The sequence below is a fragment of the Enhydra lutris genome, unplaced genomic scaffold, assembly GCF_002288905.1.
Source record: "Enhydra lutris kenyoni isolate GAN:26980312 unplaced genomic scaffold, ASM228890v2 scaffoldscaffold27, whole genome shotgun sequence".
Lineage (NCBI taxonomy): Eukaryota > Metazoa > Chordata > Mammalia > Carnivora > Mustelidae > Enhydra > Enhydra lutris.
Genome location: NW_019154111.1, coordinates 1,942,135 through 1,962,376, shown reverse-complemented (window position 1 = coordinate 1,962,376; position 20,242 = coordinate 1,942,135). Strand labels below are relative to the sequence as shown.

The 20,242-nt window shown below is 53.0% G+C and overlaps 1 protein-coding gene across 1 annotated transcript; it reads right to left on the bottom strand.

The window, feature by feature from the left end:
* Nucleotides 1-563: 563 nt before the first annotated feature.
* On the bottom strand, nucleotides 564-14,465 carry LOC111152044 (transient receptor potential cation channel subfamily V member 6). Its single transcript, XM_022510328.1, has 15 exons — nucleotides 14,062-14,465; nucleotides 6,756-6,853; nucleotides 6,488-6,610; nucleotides 5,973-6,110; nucleotides 5,586-5,684; nucleotides 5,265-5,440; nucleotides 4,732-4,878; nucleotides 4,435-4,647; nucleotides 3,909-3,995; nucleotides 3,732-3,808; nucleotides 3,326-3,491; nucleotides 2,907-2,973; nucleotides 2,261-2,529; nucleotides 1,135-1,241; nucleotides 564-843 (listed from the first exon to the last, which is right to left on the bottom strand). The coding sequence occupies exons 1-15, from the start codon at nucleotides 14,187-14,189 to the stop codon at nucleotides 564-566; spliced, it is 2,175 nt and encodes a 724-aa protein (XP_022366036.1). The 5' UTR covers nucleotides 14,190-14,465.
* Between the last annotated feature and the right edge of the window lie 5,777 nt (nucleotides 14,466-20,242).

Here is a 20,242-nt window from a genome sequence, read left to right as displayed (position 1 = left end):
GGGTTGGGAAGGTCTTGGAGGAGGAGCACAGGGCCACTGCCAACAGGCGACACCATCCAGCTGAAGGCACAAGGGCACAGAGCAGGGAATGACTTTATTGGAAGGTAGAAGGTGGCAAGACTCAACCAGCTTCACTCCACCCCCAAAGCGGTACCTGTCCCCCCCACTCATGCTTTCCACAAGCCTCCCTCCCAGCTGTCTGGAGCACCCTGGGAAGGGCTCTCCCCTTCCCACCGTAACACTGGGGTAGAGACGGCAAGCCTGTCCTTAAAGTGCTTTGCTCTGACAGTGCAGAGTACTTCCGTAAGGCCGAAGAGCCACTCAGCTTGGTGCCCCCTGGCACCAGCCCTGTGCTCGGGGTGAGGCGAGGGCCACCTCCCTCCTTGGTTTCCATTCGCCCCAGAGCTGAACAAGTAGTGGGACCTGGGGCGGTTATTCCCAGCTGGCATTCCTCAGACTGCATTCTGCTTTCCCCCTGGACCTGGGAGATCAGACCTCTGGGTGTCTCAGTGTTGTCTTCAGATGCCCCAGGAAAAGGAGAGCAGCCATGAGATGGAGCACGCTCAGATCTGATACTCCCAGCCATCCCCATCTTCCAGAGCCCTGTTGGTCAGGCCCCTCAATTCCCTCCTCAGGGTGCCTTGCCGGAGCCTCTCCCAGTTGGTGCTGCTGCGGGAGGTACTCCGAGACACGGAGGGGGTAGAGAGGGACAGGTGGGGGACAAAAGGGTGGCCCAGCTGCAGTTTTTCTGAGCCTTTGTCCAAGTCGTCGGAGCCCTGGGTGTGGAAAGCCTGCGCGTAGCGCCACACTCGCTGCCTGTTGAGATCCTGTCGGTCCTCCACCCTGTGGAGAAGGAGGCTGTGAGGGACAGCCAGGGATGGAAGGGCTGGTCCCGGACCTGGCCTGTGTCCTATGCTCACTGCTTCCTGCCATAACTGGCCTTTTCCTTCCTGTGCAGCTGGTGCGCACCCCACCCCAGCACCCCCTGCCTTAGCAGCAGGGATCCAGTGTGGTACCCTCAGGTCAATACAGGTCTGCAGGCGAGGGGCCAGGGAGCGGGAAGCCCACATGGGGACCCTGGGAGCAGGAGGTTGTCCGAGCAGAGGGGCGCCCGGCCCCACATGGGTCACTCACCGCAGGAACCAGCGGTCCCCCAGCCCATACTCGCGCCCACAGATGCCCGAGCGAGGCCACAGGCAGCGAGGCAGCTTCCGCTCCAGCATCACCGTGGTGGCCACCACCTGTGTGTGGGGACAGAAGGGGCCAGCAGAGGTTGGGTGCAGACTGAAAGATAGAAGGGTGGGGAGAGGAAAGGGTGCTGGGTGGAGGAAGGACAGTTAAGCGATAGCTAGGAAACACAGGAGCTCATGGTCTCCAAGAAGGGACAGACGACACCCCTGAGCTGGGGGTGGGTGGTATCAGCTGGACTGACCCACTTCCGTGGGAGTCAATGGAACATGAGCCCCGCAATTCTCTGCCCCGTGACCTGACCTCCATGCTGATCCTGCAGGAGGTTGAGAGACCTCGGTCCAAGGAAACAGGAAGGAAGGCAAAGCAAAGAGAAAGGGATCCTTGGGGCCACAGGATATTTTGATCCTACAGACATAAAGTCCATTTAAAAATGCTAATATCTTACTGAGAAATCTAATATCAATACATTTGCATGGAAAACATATTTTCCTGAGCAAACCCCATTTAGCCAATTTAGGGCCTTTTAACTGTGTTTCCTACACAGCACAGCTAAGTGCCATTCAATTTGGGGGATGTTCATTTTTAATTCTGTTGAGAGAAATTATTTTCTAAAGTATCTTTTCAAATGATTTGATTCATTTGAATGGTCTTCTGGCTCTATAACGATGATCCTACTGAAGATTACTTCTGTTACTGTGGGAAGTTTTCACAGCATTTTTTTTTAAACCAGTCCAATTTTTCTGGGTCAGATTTTACAGACTAATTCACTAAATGCACTTTTAGTCTCCATTAGCTTTATTTCTTGTTGGTTGATTTCTTGTGGACTCTTCTAGGACGCCTGAGGTTTTAATTTTCAAGAGAACTATGAAGAATTCTTTCCAGCTATCCAAGTACTGCCGCAGTAGTGCCAGTCCAGTGCTTCTGGACGCTCTGCGTTATTCTGTGTACTGTACAGTGACCGTGGAGACACGTGTCGGGTCAAAATATCCTGCTTCTATGTGAGTTCTCCCCAGTCCCTGGCTGGGAGGGAACGACCTGCACGAACCCTCCCAGCCACCAAGGGGCTCACCTGCGCCCTCCAGAGCTCATCCCGCTCATGGGCCACCCGCCAGTGAGTGTCGCCCATCATGGCGATGAGGAGGTTGAGCATGAGCAGTGTGGCGATGATGGCGAAGGCAGCGTAGGTGATGCTGTACATGAAGGGCAGATCCACGTCATAGTTGGCAGGCCCATCGATGACCGTGAGGAACAGCTCGAAAGTGCTGAACAGTGCCATGGGGTAGTCGTAGAAGTGGCCCAGCTCGTCGGGGTCCTCTGTCTGGAAGATGATATAGAAGGCTGCTCCACCCAAGGGGATGGAGGGTTACCATGGCAACCACATACGTGACTGGACCACGACCAGCTCTTTGCTGCCCAATTCAGTCCCACTTCCCTCATCTCCGGCATCCCCACCCGGCCCTCTGTGGCTCCATGCTTTGGGTTCTGAGAGTCCCTTATTTTCTGGATGGCTTATCCCGATCCCAGGAGCCACATCTCCATAACACTCCCAGTTCTGTCTCACCCCAAGGCGAGTTCCATCCTCAGACATTGTATCTTGTAGGCCTTGTATCTTGGCCTTCCATCTCACCTCCCCCAGGTTTATCCACAGCCATTCTGGGCTCTCTGGGCTCCTCCAACCTCTCCCCGCGAGGGCCCATCCCGCACAGGTGATTTACCTGAGGCAAAGCCCAGGATGACCACGGCCATCAGCCAGCAGAACCGCATCAGGTCGCCAAAAATCATCTAAAGGAGGAGGAAAAGGAAAATACCTCCACATGGGTCCCCTGGACAGCTGTTCCTTGCCACCTCTCACATGTCTCCCAGGAAGCCCGACAGTTCCACCCTCCAGAGGTTAGACACCACGGCTGCACACCCAATCTACTTGGCTTGTTTGGGTACAGCCCTTGAACTGAGAAGGGTTTTTACATTTTTAAAGGAATGCAAAAACAAGAAGGAGGAAAAGAAAAGAATACGCAGGAGAGACCCTATGTGGCTCTCAAAGCCTGCGAATCTGTTATCTGGCCCTTTATGAAAATGTCTGCAGCAGCCGTGGCTCTAGGACCTCTCTCTAGAAAGCTTGGAGGGAGGCACAGACCTTCTGGATCATGATGGTGAACGGGCCCAACATCTGGAATCCTCGGGCGAAGTACATGACATTGCACCAGCCCAGCACCAGCGCGAAGGACATGGGCACCACCTCCCCATTGGCATTCATGAGCCGCATGACCATGGTCACCAGCACCATGCAGGCATAGGTGATGCTGGGAGGGGAGGGGACAGAGAGGAGTGTGAGAGGAGACTGGGATTATCCTGGGACACAAGAGCAAGAGTGGCTGAGGGAGGCAACACCCACACACTCAGATTTGGCCTTTGCAAGTTCAATACACAGGGCCACACTCATCGCTGGAGAAGGCTTCTCAGTTTTCTCCAGGGAATGTCCGGGGGTCAGGATCCAGGGAGTGAAGGAAGGGCAGAGAAAGGGGGAGAGAAGGGAGACTCACATGAGGACGTGAAACGGCCCCCCAAGGATCGTCTGTCCAAAGAAGCGAGTGACCCCCACCCTGAAGATGTCTGGAATCTGGAGAGGGGCCAGGAAGACACAAAGGCACTTGTAGCCTGCGGCTCAGACTGGATCCCTGGGGCAAGCAGCCTCCTCCTAGATCCTGCCCACACCTCACCTCTGCGAGCAGAATGATCACAGCTCCAATGACGGTCACCAGCTCCCCCACCAGGCGGATGTCATCCTCGGGGGTCACATAGGCCTCCTGAGAGGGAAACATGGTCAGGACACTCAGGGTTTCCGTACATCCACCCTGCCCACTCCTGGGCACAAGACAGTTTCCCTGGGTAGGGTCACCAGCCCTGTCAGATTCTTTTTTTTTTTTTTTTAAGAGTTCATTTATTTATTTGACAGAGAGAGAACACAAGTAGGCAGGGCGGCAGGCAGAGGGAGAGAGAGAAGCAGGCTCTCTGCTGAGCAGGGAGATTGTCTGGGGGCTTGATCCCAGGACCCCAGGATCATGACCTGAGCCAAAGGCAGCCGCCTAACGGACTGAGTCACCTGGGCGTCCCATGTCTGTGCCTACGTATTTGAGAGCTGGGCGCGGGGAGAAATGGGGATTGTCCAGCAGGAACGAGATGCGGGTCTGAGAAAGGGTGGACAGCAGATCCCGCCCGGAAGCTCTGCTGCTCCTGGGGTGTCACCTGAAGCAGCTTCTGCTGAAGGAGGGTGTTGTCGCGGGGACCCGTGTGGTTATTGGTCCTGGGCTTGAGGGGGCGGTAGACGCAGCACATGGTGAAGCAGATGATGTAGAGCAGGTAGATGGCACCCAGCACGCAGAAGTACGGCCGCCCGTATCTCCTCCACTTGAGGCTCACCAGCTCCTTCACGGGTGTCTGGTCCAGGATCTGGCGAGCCTTCAGGGGAAGAAAAACAGAGCAAGCAGCTCAGAGACCCCGACTCCACCCCGCCCCAGCTCGTTCCCACCCAATGACCCATACCTCCCGCTTCTTGGTGGTGACGATAAGTTCCAGCAGGGACTGCTCATCCCCAGAGGAGTCGATCTCCGTGAGGTCATAGAGAGTGGAGGTCAGCGGCCCGTACGTCCACTGGATGTGCTTCCGCTTCTGCATCAGGTGCTGGAACATCTGGGGGGACACAGCGGTGAGTCAGAGGGTCAGCGTGAGGAGTGGCCATGGGAACCACACCTCCCAGAGGGCTGCGGCGGGCTCCTGGGCACTGACGGGCAGTCAGCAAGCCCCACGCCTCTGCTGCGTGAACCTCCTTTGGTTTCTGCTTCTCCCTCTTTCCCACCAACCCTCTCAAGATCGCAAAGAAGAGGACAGGCCAAGAGAACTGCACTTGGGGTCACCAGAGCAGATATTCTAGAGTGCCCTTCTCCAAGCTCCGGATCAGGGAAACCTGGGGCCGAGCATTTAGCCACGGAGTTGGGAGTAAGAGACAGCGCCCTGTGGGGGGCTTGGGAGGAAGGGTCTTTAGAAAGAGGCCACAGGGCCCGGGGAGCGTCCCTCACCACAGTGTTGCCCTCCACGCCGGCCAGCTTGAAGGGGGTGAGGCCCTGGTGATTGGGCACGAGGTCCAGGGACTGCAGGTGGTCCCTGCACCCATCGTAGGACAGCAGCAGGTTGTACATTTGGCAGGCAAAGGTCTTGTTGGGCTGGAGGATGAGGATGTGCAACACGGTGTTTCCTGCGGGGGACACAGGTGTCGCATGGCCATTGCACCGAAGGCCCTGCTGTTCCCCTGCTCACCCCGAGACAGGCCTGGGGGCTGTCCAGGTCCCTGCCCTCACAGCCCCCAGCATCCCAGCTCCCCTCCTCACCCCAGCTCTTACCCAGGGAGTCCTGGGCCCGGATGTCAGCTCCATGCTCAATGAGCAGCCGCACGATCTCCTCACTGCCCACGCAGGCAGCAAAAGACAAAGGGTGCTCCCCTGTGGACACAGAGGGCTCCGTGGCATGAGTGCCCGATGGGATGGGCAGTGTCCCTGAGCGACTGCCTTCTTCCCCCCATATCTGAGCTCTGGGCTTGGTGACACTTGTCAGCAGAACCAGAGGCAGGGATGGAGCAAGTGCCATGGGGAGAACTGGCTCTGGCCTTAAGCCCTCTAAGCCTGACCCCTTCCAGCTTTCCCGGGGCTGAATCCCTCCTCAGCCCCCATCCCTTGGCTCTTGCCCACCTCCCCACGCCCCTTTCCTCCCAGCCCTGGCCCTGCTCCCACCAAAGTAGATGAGGTTGCGGGGGCTGCGGCGGAAAGCTGTGCCTGTCGCTCTTGCAGAGACGCTGGCCCCGTGGGCAAGCAGGGCTCGCACCAAGTTCACGTTCTGGTTCACGATGGCTATGTGCAGTGCAGTCTGACCTGGCCAGAGAGAGCTCTCAGTCATGGGGTCTGTCCCCAGGATCCTGCGGGGTTCCCTCCCTTATCTACACCCTGTCCTCCTTTTCAGGGCAGCCCAAGGTGTGTGTGTGAGGGAAGGGAGCCCTTGGGCTGGCAGGGTCCCCAGGGAAGCCAGCTGCTATCTTCTCCTCCTACTCTAGCCCCCTTGCATTTCAGGGGGCTGGTGCTCTAATGTCGTACAGTGAGGATGATGAGAAAAAAGGGAGATGGAGAGAAGCATGAAAACTAGGGGTCTCAGACTCCCTCTTTGGTTTCCCCAAATTACCCACCACAGAGACTGACTTGAAATATCCAGCAGGTCACCCCTTCCCTCCATCTTGGGCCCCTTGACCCCTCACCCTCATACAGCTTGGATGTCATGGGCTCGAAGACCAGCTCGGGGGCAGCCTCCATCAGCACGATGGCTGCCTCCAGGTTGTCATAGAGGGCTGCTATGTGTAGTGCCGTCTCCCCCATGGCTCCTGGGATTGACAGAAAGAAGAGTCATGTGGCTTCTGTGGAGCAGGGGGATGGTGACAATAGGGACGTAGCGGCCATGGGCAGAAGGTCTGGGCTATACCGGGAACCTCATGTGTGGGTACAGGTGCTGAAGGCTCTGCCTCTTACCTCTCTGGTGCATGTCACAGGCCTCATACGTGAGTAGCTTGTTGAGAGCCTGCACATTGTTCTCCTTGGCAGCCAGAAGGAGAGGAGACTCCCAGATCCTATAAGGGAAAGGAATCAGAAAGATGGCAATAGTGAGCATGCCCAGTTGTGCAGTGAAGGGAGATGTCTTGGCTCCCTCACGTACAAACCATGCACCTCAGCGGCCTTGACCTTGATCCAGGGAAGTGAGGCTATCGGGTGCCAAGCCCTGTCTGATTTTTCTCTTGACCAGTTAGTTACCCTCAAAGCAACTTTCCCCCCTTTCTGTTTGTGGAGCATCAGTACTGGTTTCCTATCCCCTGGGTGCTGGGACCAGAATGTGTGTGAATGTGTTATCTGCGTAACAAGTATGGAGGGGAGGAGTTTTACTCAAGTACTCACTCACCTCCTGACCTACTGACCTCTGGAGCAACCCTGTTTAGCTTCACTAAGTGCCCTGTGATTATCCCCCAAGATAAGCCTTGTTTTCATGGACTAAGGGTACAAGGAATTCCTCCCTCATATTTGTGAAGGAAGTCAACATGCAGAGGCTAGCAGATTTCCTCCAGTGGTGTGATGCTCTCCTTTCTAGACCTTCCTGGCAAAGCCCCTTGTTGCCAGCACTTTCCTCCTGACAACCGTATCCTCAGAGCTCCATCAGAAAACAACAGTGGATCTTTTTTTTCTGACCCTTAAGTCAGAGTATACTCTCTTCCTACTTCTTCCTACTCCTGTCTGCTTCTCCCTTGTGTAAGGAAAAAAAAAAAAATCATCTTCTCTAATCATCTCTGACTCACCAGATCCTCTTTTGAGCTTTATTCCTACAATGAACTAAAAGCCTAGATTGTAATCACAGTTTAGCCCAACTAAGACCAATGGGGCCCCCTTTATTCAATTTCTCTCTTGGCCCAAGGTCACGGTCTTTCCATGGGAGCTAAATGAAATAACACCATTTAGCCATCGATGGCCCACTATGTGAATGGGAGCTCACACACTGACGACTAGTGGCAGGAAATCAACTCCAAGAGCTGGTATGGTGGTGGGGAGGTGGTCAGGAGAGGAGGAATGAGCACAAGACTCACATCTCCCCAAATGTGGGCCCCAGCTCCTCACCCCCCATGCCATATGGACAATCACCAGGTCGTGTCAATTCAACATTTAGTGCTCTGTCCCCACTCGATCCCAACCTCCTTGTCCCTGTTGACCCTCATCAATTCATGTCTTCATTCTCTATTCTGCCCCTCATGAACAAAATATTCCAACTACAGTTTCCCTATGCACTCTTTACCCCCAATCCATCTTTACCCATGTTGCCATGGTACCCCCTCTGAATGGCAGTACCATCATGGCTTAGAAAATCTGCCTTCAACGCTCATAGAGAAGGAACACAGAGGTCCTTTTTAGCTTCTGTGCACCTGCCTTTCCACTCTCCTCCCGCATTCACTCCTCACACCTGATGTTCTGTCCTCACTGCCCCAGAACACCCTATTCTCCAGATGCCTCTGCCACACGCTCCTTCCACCTGGAACCCAGGGCCTCCATCTCGCTGTGTTCATTGTCTGTTCTGTGACCCTAATGCCTAGGAATGTGTTTCGCGTATGGTAGACGCTCTCCCACTAGCTGCAGAACAAATGAATTTGTAGCAGTGCCAGAAGGTAGTCTGGCCTTACTGGCCCTCCTTATTATCTCCATTGGCCACCCCCGAAGCCAACCTTAGGTAAACATATAATCTAAGTAAAAACCAGTATGCTTGATATACAAACACAGCTGCAAAGCAAATTTTCTACACCCCCTTCACCACTGCCACCGTCTTTCCAACGATTTGCCCAAACCCCTTCTTTAAAAATGTTCGAGAGCCAGCTCTATCCCCCAACACACACACACACACACACACACACACACACACACACACACACACAAGCACACACACACACCAGGGAGTTTTCTATGCTATCCTCTGGCCCTTTATTTTTGCATCTTTCACTGTGTTATGATTATACTATCTCTTCCTCTACAATAGGGTTGCTTAAGGGCAGAAGTCAGTCTCTTTCTCATCTTTATATCCTTTTGCTGCCCTCCCTCAATCAGCTTCTGCCTTTATGCTCTATTTGGACTAAAGCTAATGGCAAAATTAAAAAGGGATCCAAAGGGGCTTCTTACCCAAGTGCGGAATTCTACTCCCTGCTTCCTAAGATATGAGTGGGGACGCTAGTTGGTGGCCGGCCTACAGACACCCCTTTTGGTCCCTACACAACTCTGAAGCCCACAAATGTCCCCAAAAGTGTCCACTGCTACGTGCTCTTTTCCTTGCTGCCCTTGTGACCTGGGGAACAAGGAGTTATTGTCCATCTGAGCTTGCCAAATAAAAATTCAGGATGCTTCATTAAATTTTAATTTTAGATATACAAGCGATAACTGTTTAATATAACTATGTCCCACGTGATATCTGGACATACTTATAACAACAGCTTATTCATCATTTATATGAAATTCAAATTTATCTCCGTGTCCTGTACTTTATCTGGTAACCCCAGATAAAGTGAAGAATCACCTTATGACCCAACCCAGCAAAGTGTGTAGAGAACTGGTCTCTTCTGGGCAGCAAACTCCAGAATCCAGCAAAAAAAGGGGCAGCGTAGAAATGGTTCTGAGGGATAGGAGCAATTACTTGCAATGGCATCAGAGGGCCACAAGGGGACAGCAGAGAAAGCCCTCTGTCAAGTTCTTGGCAGCCAGGCTGACCTCCTCCAAAACCTAACTACTCCTGGGACCCATAAAAAAAGTCAAGAGCAGACCCATCCAAAGACTCCCATGCCTGAGATACAAGTGGTTTCTACCATAGCAACCCAGCATAGAAGTTTAGATCTAGAGCAAAATCTATGCATCTTCACCAGGTCTCTGCCACACACCTCCCTAGACCAGGAAGAGGAGATACTGATAAAAATATGTTCTGGTTTGAATGGTTGAATTATACTCGTTGCTTTCCAGGGGAAATTTTGATTTCATTTAGTAGAATACTTAACATTACTGCCAGACTTACTTACATTACTTACTTACATTACTGCCCTCTTACTCACAAATAGTGGTTTGGAGCTGTGGCTCTCAAGCAGGGGTGAGCCCCTTTCCCCACCCCAAGGAATTTGGCAAAGTCTAGAGACATTTGTGGTTGTCACAACAGGCGTGGGGCAGAGGGGTGCTCACGGCCTCCGGTGGGGATGCTATTAAGAAGCATCTTACGCAGGTCGGTCTCCTCTAACAAAGAATTATTCTGTCCAGCATGTCCACCCTGCCAAGGTAGGGAAACTCTGAGCTACAGGTAGAATTATTCATAAACCATCTGAGGATTCTTCACATTAAAAAGAACGAGAAATTCTCTATGTGTGTTTTCTTACAAATCATTAAATATTTAACTAAGAGGGAAACAAAAAGGTAAAGCCTTTCGAGCACTCTACTGATTGAGTAGCAAAAGGAAATTACGGAGGAAACCTGAAATTATAGCAGTGTGGAAGCTGTTTTCAGGAAGTAGAAAGTTTTAATTTTGCCTGACCATTAATTATCAAATTGAACAGTTTAGTTTAATGTTAGACTGGTGAAAATTGTACTGTAAACCCTTACCCATTTTTTTGACAGAACACAAATCTCTGATCCTCCCCCCTGAAGTTTCCTCTGGGCCACCCCACGAGTGTCTCTCCTTTCCTTTCTCCCTGTTCCCTGCACTCCGTCCTCTCCTCTCCTCCTCCTCCTCCTTATGGATGTGTACACGGATGTGTACATGTCTATGTGCACGTGAGCAAAGTTTTCTATTTGGTTGCTGGAAATAAGACAGAATTCAGTGTGCCTGGAAGGAGAATTCAAATCAGAATTTTAGAGCTAGGAAGTTGCTAGACACCTGATCTATCTATTCATGTCCCAGATGTAGAAAGAGGCCTGGAGTCCCGAGGTGACCTGTCTAAACAAGTCAGAGGCAGAGCTAGGACAGGACCCTGCTCAGCCATTTCTCTGTCCCTGTTCTCTGGGTTGATGGGCTTTGGAGAGGGCTGAGAGGCCCAGGGGGCTATGTCCACAGGCATCCCCTCAGACAAGTGTGACATTTGGGAAGGGGAAGGCAAACGCAATGTGGGAGCTCAGTTACAAGTTCCAGGGTGGATACAGCTCTGACAAGAGGAGGTACCCAGCCCCTCAAACTCCTGCCAACATGGGGTGTTGCCTTTAGACTACCATGGTTTTTATCACAGTAAATCTCATTTCTTAAATGTGCTTTTCAGCTTCCAAAGCAGCATCTCCCTTATTATCCTTCTTGCTCCTGACAGCCCCGTGACACAGGCTGAATGATTCATTTTTCAGAAAAGGAAACTGAGGCAGCACAACCAAATCTCCTCTGTGAGGAGATCTCGCAGAATTAAACGCAGAATGCTTCGTCAAGAACCTAGCCTCGGGCTCTCACCACTCAATTATGTGGTTCTTCTAGTTTTATGGCTCTTACCAATCTTTCTCAGGGGAAGGGGGTCAGCCCAGAACTGTGACCACAGATGCAGGAGAGGGCAGTCCTGTGTGGGGAGGAGGCACGCACTGGCCATTCATGGGCCACTTCCCTCCAGCTTGGGTTCTTGGCGACTAGATGAGGAAGCCAGAGCTCAGGGGTAAAGTGGTTATTTGCAGACTTGGAGTTGGGCCACCCTTCTCAGTGCTGCAGTTTGAGCTCGTGTGCCTGCAAGGACGCAACTGTGTGTGTTTACTGAGGCACGGAGTCCCGATAGACTGGAGAACCCCAGAGCTTATTTTTCCAGACACATCACTTCCCATACATGTATGTACCCAAACAGAGAAGAACTTCCAGTGATCATCACAGCCTTGTCACTATCCAGAGGGAGGGAGAAATTTCCAGCAACAGGGTCAGGTGGGAGCCTCTGGGAGCTAGCCAGCATACCCCACACCAGGCAGAATCAGATACCGCAGCGTCCTCCTCTGTGCACCCATGACAACTGCTTAAACCCTTCTTGGTTAGGACACCCCCCAAGTGCACCTGTCACCCAAGTAGATGCATACTGGTGCATTTTGCCCAAGAGCAGCGTTGTCACGTTCATTTTCTGCAAATCTAGCAGAGTGCTTTATGCTCAAAAAGCAGTTAATACATTGTATCTCAGGAAATAAGACAATTCAAGGTGCAGGGAGAGAGGAAGAAGAAAAAGGAGAAAGGTAATTTCAGCTTGGGTCCGACAATGTGGATTTAAGCAGAGGTGGTAGTGAGACTAAAACTCAAGACACATCTGCTAGAGAGAGAGAGGGATGCTGGGCTCCTGACCATCCTGGAGAGACCATAAAGCCTTCCCTTCTCACTGGACTGCGGTCCAACCCCGGCCCCGGATACCCCAACCAGAGGTCCCCTGAGCTGTTGGCACAAATTCTGACTTCAGCACTTGCTCACTCTGGGCCTGCCTTGTCCCCCAGGGCAGAACAGGCCCTGCCTCCCGTACGTTTGGGTTATAGAAGGTGAGGTAGGTACTCCTTACTTTGTTTGCTGCTTTTACCATCAGCCTGCCTCCTTGCCCATCAGTACCGTCCTCACCTAGACGGCCTCTATTTATCTAGTTGCTTGCAAATCTTCCCCTAAGGCCACTCACTGCATAGCCTAGGATACTTCCTTTTCTGGCCATTTCCGTGTCCTTCCTGGGAATGCCCACCGGGCAGGGAGTCAATACTCCAGGCTCTGCGGGGGAAAGAGAAGGCCAAGAAACTGTGGAACCAGACAGAGAGATCAGGAAAGTGGCAACATCAGGCCTTCCTGGACCAAGGTTCCTGGAGGAGGCCCACTCAATGGTCTGGGGAAGGGATAGGGGCAGAAAAGACAAGTGGAAGCAGCCAGGCTGTGGTCCTTCACTTGGTCTTGCCTTGCTGGCACACTGGGCAGCTCTGCCGTCCCTACCAAGCCCCAGGCCTTTCTGTGCTCTGTGTCTAGCTCCCCCAGCCCCAGGGTCCTGAGTGGGAAGGGAGGAGTAGAAGGAACCAGGGATGGCCTCTTCTCCAACAACAGTGCCCTTCTGTGCTGAAAGATGTCATCAGCCAAACATGCACCCAGCCCCCACTCTCCCAGGCCTGGGGGGAGAGAAGTGGGTGGCTGGTGTGAGAGTCGGGAAAGCCAGAGCTTGGAAAGGAGCACGCCCCCAGCCCAGAATCCTGGGGCAAAGGCAGAAGAAACACAGCCACTCCCAGTCAGGCTCAGGCAGGCCTCCGCTCTCGGAGATGGAGAAAGACCCTCAGATACAAAATCCTTCAAAATCCTTGGGCTTTCTTCTATGAATTGGATGTATTATCTGCCTTGTTAGGGACCCCTGGGGAACACCAGGACAGGAGCACTTCCTGCTAGCATGCCAGCTCTCGGGTGGGGAGGCCCGGGGAGTCTTTGGAGAGGCCATCTCCTGTGGAGACAGCCTCAAGCTTTCTCCTCTCCTCTCCCTCCCGGGGGGTGGGCGAGCAGACATCAGAGTTTACGGATGTTTCAGGGGCTGGAAGCAACAGGTGCAATATTCTTGGGGTTCAAACTTTAGAGCCTCTCATGTTGCTTAGCCCAAATGAGAGAGTGGGCGAGCACTCCGGTACTGGACCCACACCCTTGCCCCAGTAGAGAGTCATGAACGCCAGGGCTGGGTCCCTGCTTTGGTCAGCTCCGTGACCCCCCAGTGCCTGGCATTCAGCAGGGCCCTGGGCAACGGCTGATGGCGGTGATAATGCAGAGCAGTGACAACCACAGTCACACTTTGTCTCCTGTGGTTACTAATGTCTGCAGTTCCTTCCTGCCCTAGTCATCCACTCCCCTATGGGTACATGTATGCGTTGCATGTTTCTGTAGGAGAGACTGCTCTAGGAGCAGGGAGTAGAGAATTGGGGCACTGTCCTGACCCACCAGCATCTCGGGGGTGGTGGGTCCACGATGCCACAATCTTTCCAAGGCCCAGCAAGGTAGCTGGCCTTTAGGGAAGTACAAGAAGCTTACATAATTGAATAGGAGCTTAAAGATAGTGGGCACCTGTGTCAGGGCCAGTCCCCTCCCCTCCCACCTGGCATCCTAGGGAGCTCTGGCCCCAGAGGCCAAGACCTTTGAGACAAAATAATCCCAAGGAGCCAGACCTGGAAGCACAGTCTGTTCAAATAGTGGTGTCAAACAAAGACTGAGAGAGTGGGAGACTGGGGGAAAGGAAGGGTAGGGGGAAAGGGGAAGGAGGAAAGAAGAGGAGCTGGGGAGGGGTAAGGGGCATGTCTGGGGGTGCAGAGGAAGCAGACTGAAGCTTACCTCTTCTGCTGCTGCAGGTTCTGCTCATCTCGGCCCTGAGCCCACGACTCCTGTCTCTGGAACCATCTACAGAATTTTCTCCACAGGCAGAGAATGAGCCCCTTCTCCTTGGGCAGCGGCAACCCCATAGAGTGTAGGGCCGGCTCCTTGGGGGGCTGAGGCCAAGGCCAGACCCCAACAGGACTCAGCCTTGGGGCCACATCAGCTCCCCCAAGGGCCGGCCTGCCCTCTCCCTGGAGAGGTCCCGTCTCCCAGTCTCCTACCTCCTGGGGTCCCTGCAGAGTCTCCCTGAGGCCTGAGCCAGACTGCAGAGGGCTCTGAGGTTCCTACACTTGGCAAAACTGAGACTCCCTCCTCTGGGGCTGGCTCCTCCTCAGGAGCTCCTCCCAGGAGTGAGCCCGAGCTGTGCAGACACTCCCTCCCTCCTCCCAAATTACCTGAGATTTAAAGAGACAGGCCAGCAGACCGGCCTTCCAGCTGTGGCCTGGCTTAAACCCCTTCCCCTCTTGGGTCTCTCTCCCTGCCCCCAGGCCAGTCCAGAAAGGGGAGGCTTTCAAAGATTGGAGAGGCCTCCTTTGGACTTTGGGACACCTGATGACCCTTTATAGAAAGACCTGGACAGGTCAGACTAGACTGAGAGATTGAATGTGGGCCAGGAGGGGAAGCGTTGGCTGGGCTTTCGGGATTGAGGGGCCTCCTGGGGAGTGGGGAGAGCCCACCTCTACTCCAGGCCTTTTCTGGGCCTTTCTCTCCTGGAGATTTAGGTTTCCTTCACTCTTTCAGTTTAATGTCTAGCCTAGCCCAGAAGAGATACATAAACACTGAAAACCCACTGTGGGCTGACAAACTTTTTCCGTAAAGGGCCAGATAGTACATGTGAATCTATTAAGCTTGGCAAACCACATAGAGGCATACAGTCTCTGACACGCATGCTTTGTTTCATTTTGTTTTGATAGCCGTTCAAAGATGCATCATCCATTCTTCGCTCCGGGGCCAAGGCATAAAGTGGAGCTGTGGGCAGGACTTGGCCCCCTGGACCTCACAGGCCCCCTACCCTGGAGTTCTAAAACCCTTCCCCATCACGGCATATATGTATTGGGTTACCAAATAAAATACAGGATGTCCAATTAATTTGAATTTCAGATAAACAATGAAGAATTGTTTTTAGTATAAATATGCCCCCAATATTGCAGGTAGGTTCTCCGGCAAGCTCTGGGGGAGGTAACCTCTATTCACCCCTTATTGGCTGGTGGGCCCTGTGGAATGTTCCACGTAAACTCACATCACACTTGCAAGGAAGGTATTATTGTCCACATTCTACAGATTAAAAAAAAAGAAGAAGAACAAAGCCTAAAGTGGTAAAGCAAATCACCCAAGTCTCATAGCCAATTCATGGCAGTGGCCAGATTCGGACCCACTCCCACATCCCAGTGGGTGGATGGAGGTCCAGGGAGGGGCTGGGGTTTGCATAGTCACGAGGAAGAAGGATGCCCATCCTGCTCCCACTGCACAGAACTCTGACAACAGCAAGCTATCCCGGCCAGCTACTTCAACCTTCCTGCCGGAATGGGACCAAAGCTTTGGCTGATACTCAGTCCCATGGCACAGCAGGGCCTGATGGCCTGGGGCCTGGGTGTCTGGGTGTTTAGAGTCACAGGTATTTGTGGGTCACTCCCTTGCTGCAAAGTCTGTTTTTTACTACCTGTCTCTGATTCAGAGAGCTGGAGGACACAGTGAGGAGTGTGTGTGAGTGTGTGTGTGTGTGTGTGTGGAATGTGCATGTGTGCATGAGTGTGTGTGAGTAGGGGAGAGGGGAGGTTGAGGTGCAGGGTGGGATATCTCTGTGGGCGGGTAGAGAAGTACCCTTCCATGTACTTCCAGGTGCCTTCTAGATTCCCTGGAACCTAGAGGGAAAGCCACACTCCCATCCCTGCCATTAGGCCCGAGGCCAGGCCATAGAGCCCTGAGCAAACACTGTAGTTCCATTAGCTGCCTTCCCCACCCACCGAAGTGTCAGCGGGTTCGGGGGGTGGGGGGAAGGTGCTGGGACCCAAACCAGGACCTTTGTGCCCATTAAACCAGTGTGTGTCTGCCTGCTGACCCGCCTACCTTCTCTTTACTGCTGGGCTTCAGGCAAAGACCCCAGTTCAGTCCCAGGCGTGAAAGGGAATAAAGCAGTGCGGTATTTGTCCTGTGGAGGAGGGAGGCTGCCAGAGGACAGTTATTCCCAACTTTCTTTTCCTTCCACCACTTCCTCCAGCTGGTGCTACCTTTGCATGGGGCACCATGACATATGGGAAATTGAGAACAGATTTAACGGGCATGGAGGGTTGGGAGGGGTCAGGGCAAATGGTTGGATTCAAGCTTCTGCCCACAGTGTCCTCTCCGTTCTTGGACCCAACATCACAAGCTTGGACAACGGGGAAGGCAGGCCTCGGGTTGGGTGATACTGCCCACACGGGTCCTCTCACATTTGAAAGCCACATTCCCTGTTCCTCTCAGGGCTGGCTGGCTCTGAGGAGACAGGAGGATGCCCCAGTGCTCCTTCTGTCTTGAGGAGCCTTGCATGGCTCCCCAGCTCACTCGCAGTCCATGCTGTGCAGCCCCTCCTCACATGGGAGGTCCCTGTTGCAATCCGTGATGAGTATGCAAACACAGGAGGCTACAGGCATAGGGGCTGAGGGGGCAAGAGGAAGTCTGGAACTCAGGGGAGTCTGGGCACGGCTGCTTAGGTCCTCAGGAGTCAGCAGAGGGGCAGTGGTCAACCAGGGTCTGACTGGCCCCCGGTGAGGGTCATGCTGGTGGGGCTGGAGGTGGCCGGCGAGATGATGTGGGCATCAGTTCATGCAGGATGGGAGGACAGCCCCGTGGGGGCCACAGATCCTGTGTGCGGCTGACTTCTGCATTTCAGGCATGGTTTTCCAGCCTGGGCCCTACTGTGGTTTTGAAACAAGTAAACCTTCCTTGTGTGTGGGTCCGTGCCATGTTTTACAGGATGGTTAGCTGCCACTTACTGGGGGACAGTAGCGTCCCCTTTCTCCAGTTGTGATGACCAAAAATGTCTTCACACATTGCCAGATGTTCCCTGGGGGACAAAATCACCCTCCACTGAGAACCGCTGATTTAGGGCAAAAAAGTGTGTACATTTCTTTTTTTCTGGTTTTGTCCCTCTTTGTTCTATGTCTATATTTCCCTCTGTTTTCCCTCTCTCATTGGTTCTCTTTGCAACTGTATCTGCTCCCTCGGTCTTAGACTGTGTGCTAGCATGTGTGGGGTTTGTGCATGCGTGTGAATGCATGTGTGTGTGGTACGGGGTATGTGTGTGTTTGCGTGTGTAGTATGTGTATATGATACGGGGTGTGTGTGTGGTTATGGTGTATGATGTGCTGTGTGAGGTGTGCATGTGCACGTGTGTGTGGTGTGTGTGTGTGTGGTGGTCTGTAACACAGGAGACGTGTGTATCTGCGTCCATGACTCTGAGTGATCTCTCTGGAACCCTCAGTTTCTTTCCCTTATTTTGCTCTCTGCTCTTTGTTTCCTTGTCCAGCTGACTGCGTCACCCCATCCCTGCTCCCCACACCCTTCGGGAGGGCGTTTCCTTTGCTCTGCTGGTGTGGTGTGGTGTGCGGTGTGCGCAGGGCTGCCTACAAAGGAAAAACAGGTGAGAGGCTGGGAGGATGGAGCCAGCACAGGGCAGCGAGGTCAAAACCGCTGCTCACTCAGCTTGGAGTTTGTTCCAGTCACTGGGTTCACCAGCCCTGTATGCCAGCTCATAAAGCCTGCAGGGGAGCGGGTGGTGGGTCAGCAGGTGAACATGGGTGCGCATGTGCGTACACACACACACACACACACACACATACAAGCATGCATTGGGCACTGCCCAGGCGCATGTGCGTACACACACACACACACACACACACACACACACACAAGCATGCATTGGGCACTGCCCAGGGACACTGTGAAGGGTGGACTGTCGAGCCACCTGACAGGGAGCCAGGTGCGCTGGGCTCTCTCCAGTGCCAGATCAGGGGCTACCTGGGGGGCAGTTTGTGCTTAGAAAGCCTCCAAGGTCCTTTTCAGCTCAAACATCCTGTGATTCCAAGCAAAGAGGAGTCACCTGAGTTCCTTCAGCTTTCATAGGTCAGGAGGTCTACATTGTGCAGAATGGTCACATACTTTCACCCAAAATGTGACCTTCATCCCCAGCCCCCTTTCCTGTCCTTGTTGCTAACTGTGGCTCTATCCCTTTGCCCTCATTTCCTGCACCCTCCAGTCTGTGCCGGCGTACATGCGCACACCATGGGGGACGCTGTGCAGGAGCTCCAGCTTCTCTCTGTTTGCTTGAAGACATCTGGTCAAGGCCCAGAGGAACACGATTAGGCCACTGAGCTGATAGTAGAAATGGGGCCTGGGAGGAAGGGCAGAGGCTGTGGCAAACGGCACCTTGCGGCTGGTCCCACCTCCTTGGATAGGCACATACACGGTATTCAACTTGTGTTTATGCAAGGAATATTTATGTCCAATGGACTAATGTGTCATAGCAGGATTTTAGAGCAGCTGTGCTGTGTGTGTGTGCCTATGAGTCTGTGTTACTAGTCTGTAGATTTTCAAATTCACAGGTATTGGTTCTCCTGGACCCTGACCCCTTTGCAGAATCTGCCTGAAGAGCATAGATGTGGGATGTAGGGGAGCATCCTTCTTGACCCATGCCCATGTCCCTCCACTGTCAGCCATTCTCCCGTCTCCTCCCATCCCCACCAAATGGAAGACTTTTTGAGTCAGCCTTGAGAGGTCTCCCTGGGCTGGCAGCCCCTCCTTCACCTCCTCAGAGCATCTTGTCTCCTATACCCCCCATCTGGAAGGTGGAAGCTTTAGAGGAAGCCCCTCCAAGCTCTGCCCCAGGCTCCTGCTCCTTCTTCCCCAGACCCCAAGGTCTCTCCCTCCCAAACCTGGCCCCCTCTGCTCAGGCACCTGCCCCAACCTCTTTCATCCCACCTTACCTGGAACCTAGAGGTTCCTCTCCAGCCAACCACAAAAGAGGCTAAAGGGTGTGCAGCCCCCAAAGACCTTTCCAAATGTGTCCAATGTGCCATGAGGCTGGTTTCTGGAAGAGGTGAAAGAGAGCAAGATGTGTAACCAGGATGGCTGCATTCCAGCCCCGTTGGACCAGAAATTACTATGGGACCCTGGCCAAGCCACTTACCTTTGAGTTTCCCAATCTGTAAAAATAAGGACTCTTCAGTTCTCAAGTTTTCCTGTTCCCTTCAACACTCCACTCCCCCCGACAGCCCTCCTCAGCTTCTAGGAGCAAATAGGATGGAGCTCAGAGCAACCTCCTACCCTTTAGGTGGAATGTGTCTGTCCTTGTCTCTGCATCACTGAGGCAGATGCTCTGCCAAGCAGAGGAGAGAGAGAAGGTTGGCAGGCAGGACTTGGGGCCACATGGCTTCTGATCACCCTCTAGCCTTATAAATGGCAGGATCCCGTGACCCCCAAAGTTCGAAGTGGGGAGAAGTGAAAGCTCTCCAACCAGGACAATTCCTAGAGGGCTGACAGCCAGAGATGAGGCTACGATCATCCACCAAGGCAGGAGGGGGCTGGGTCTCCACTCCACTCCGCTGCACTGTGGGCAGTGTTCCTCACGCTGGGCTCAGGGTGTGTGCAGAGGGAGCTGTGGGTCCTCTAGGCCTAGAGTAAAGAGCACTGGTTTGGGGCTCAGAAGAAAGGGTCTAGCCATTATTCCAAATTGGACCACAGTGAATATCATTCTCAATGGGGAAAAGCTGACAGCCCTCCCTTTGAGATCAGGAACTGGACAAGGATGCCCACTCTCACCACCATTGTTCAACATAGTACAGGAAGTCCTAGCAACAGCAGTCAGACAACAAAAAGAAATAAAAGATATTCTAATTGTCAAAGAAGAATTCAAACTCTCTCTCTTCACAGATGACATGATACTTTATATGGAAAACCCAAAAGACTCCACCCCCAAACTACTAGAACTCATACAGAAATTCAATAATGTGACAGGGTACAAAGTCAATGTACAGAAATCAGTTGCTTTCTTATACACTAACAATGAAAATATAGAAAGAGAAATTAGAGAATCGATTCCATTTACTATAGCACCAAGAACCATAAGATACCTGGGAATAAACCTAACCAAAGAGGTAAAGTA

Excerpts from the sequence above, each read along its gene's own strand:
- LOC111152044 (XM_022510328.1), bottom strand. The coding sequence starts at position 14,189 with ATGGGGTTGCCGCTGCCCAAGGAGAAGGGGCTCATTCTCTGCCTGTGG. Across the intron at positions 4,648-4,731 it reads TCACCACCAAGAAGCGGGAG|GCTCGCCAGATCCTGGACCA; the intron begins GTATGGGTCATT and ends CTTCCCCTGAAG. Across the intron at positions 2,974-3,325 it reads TCACCATCATGATCCAGAAG|ATGATTTTTGGCGACCTGAT; the intron begins GTCTGTGCCTCC and ends CTCCTCCTTTAG.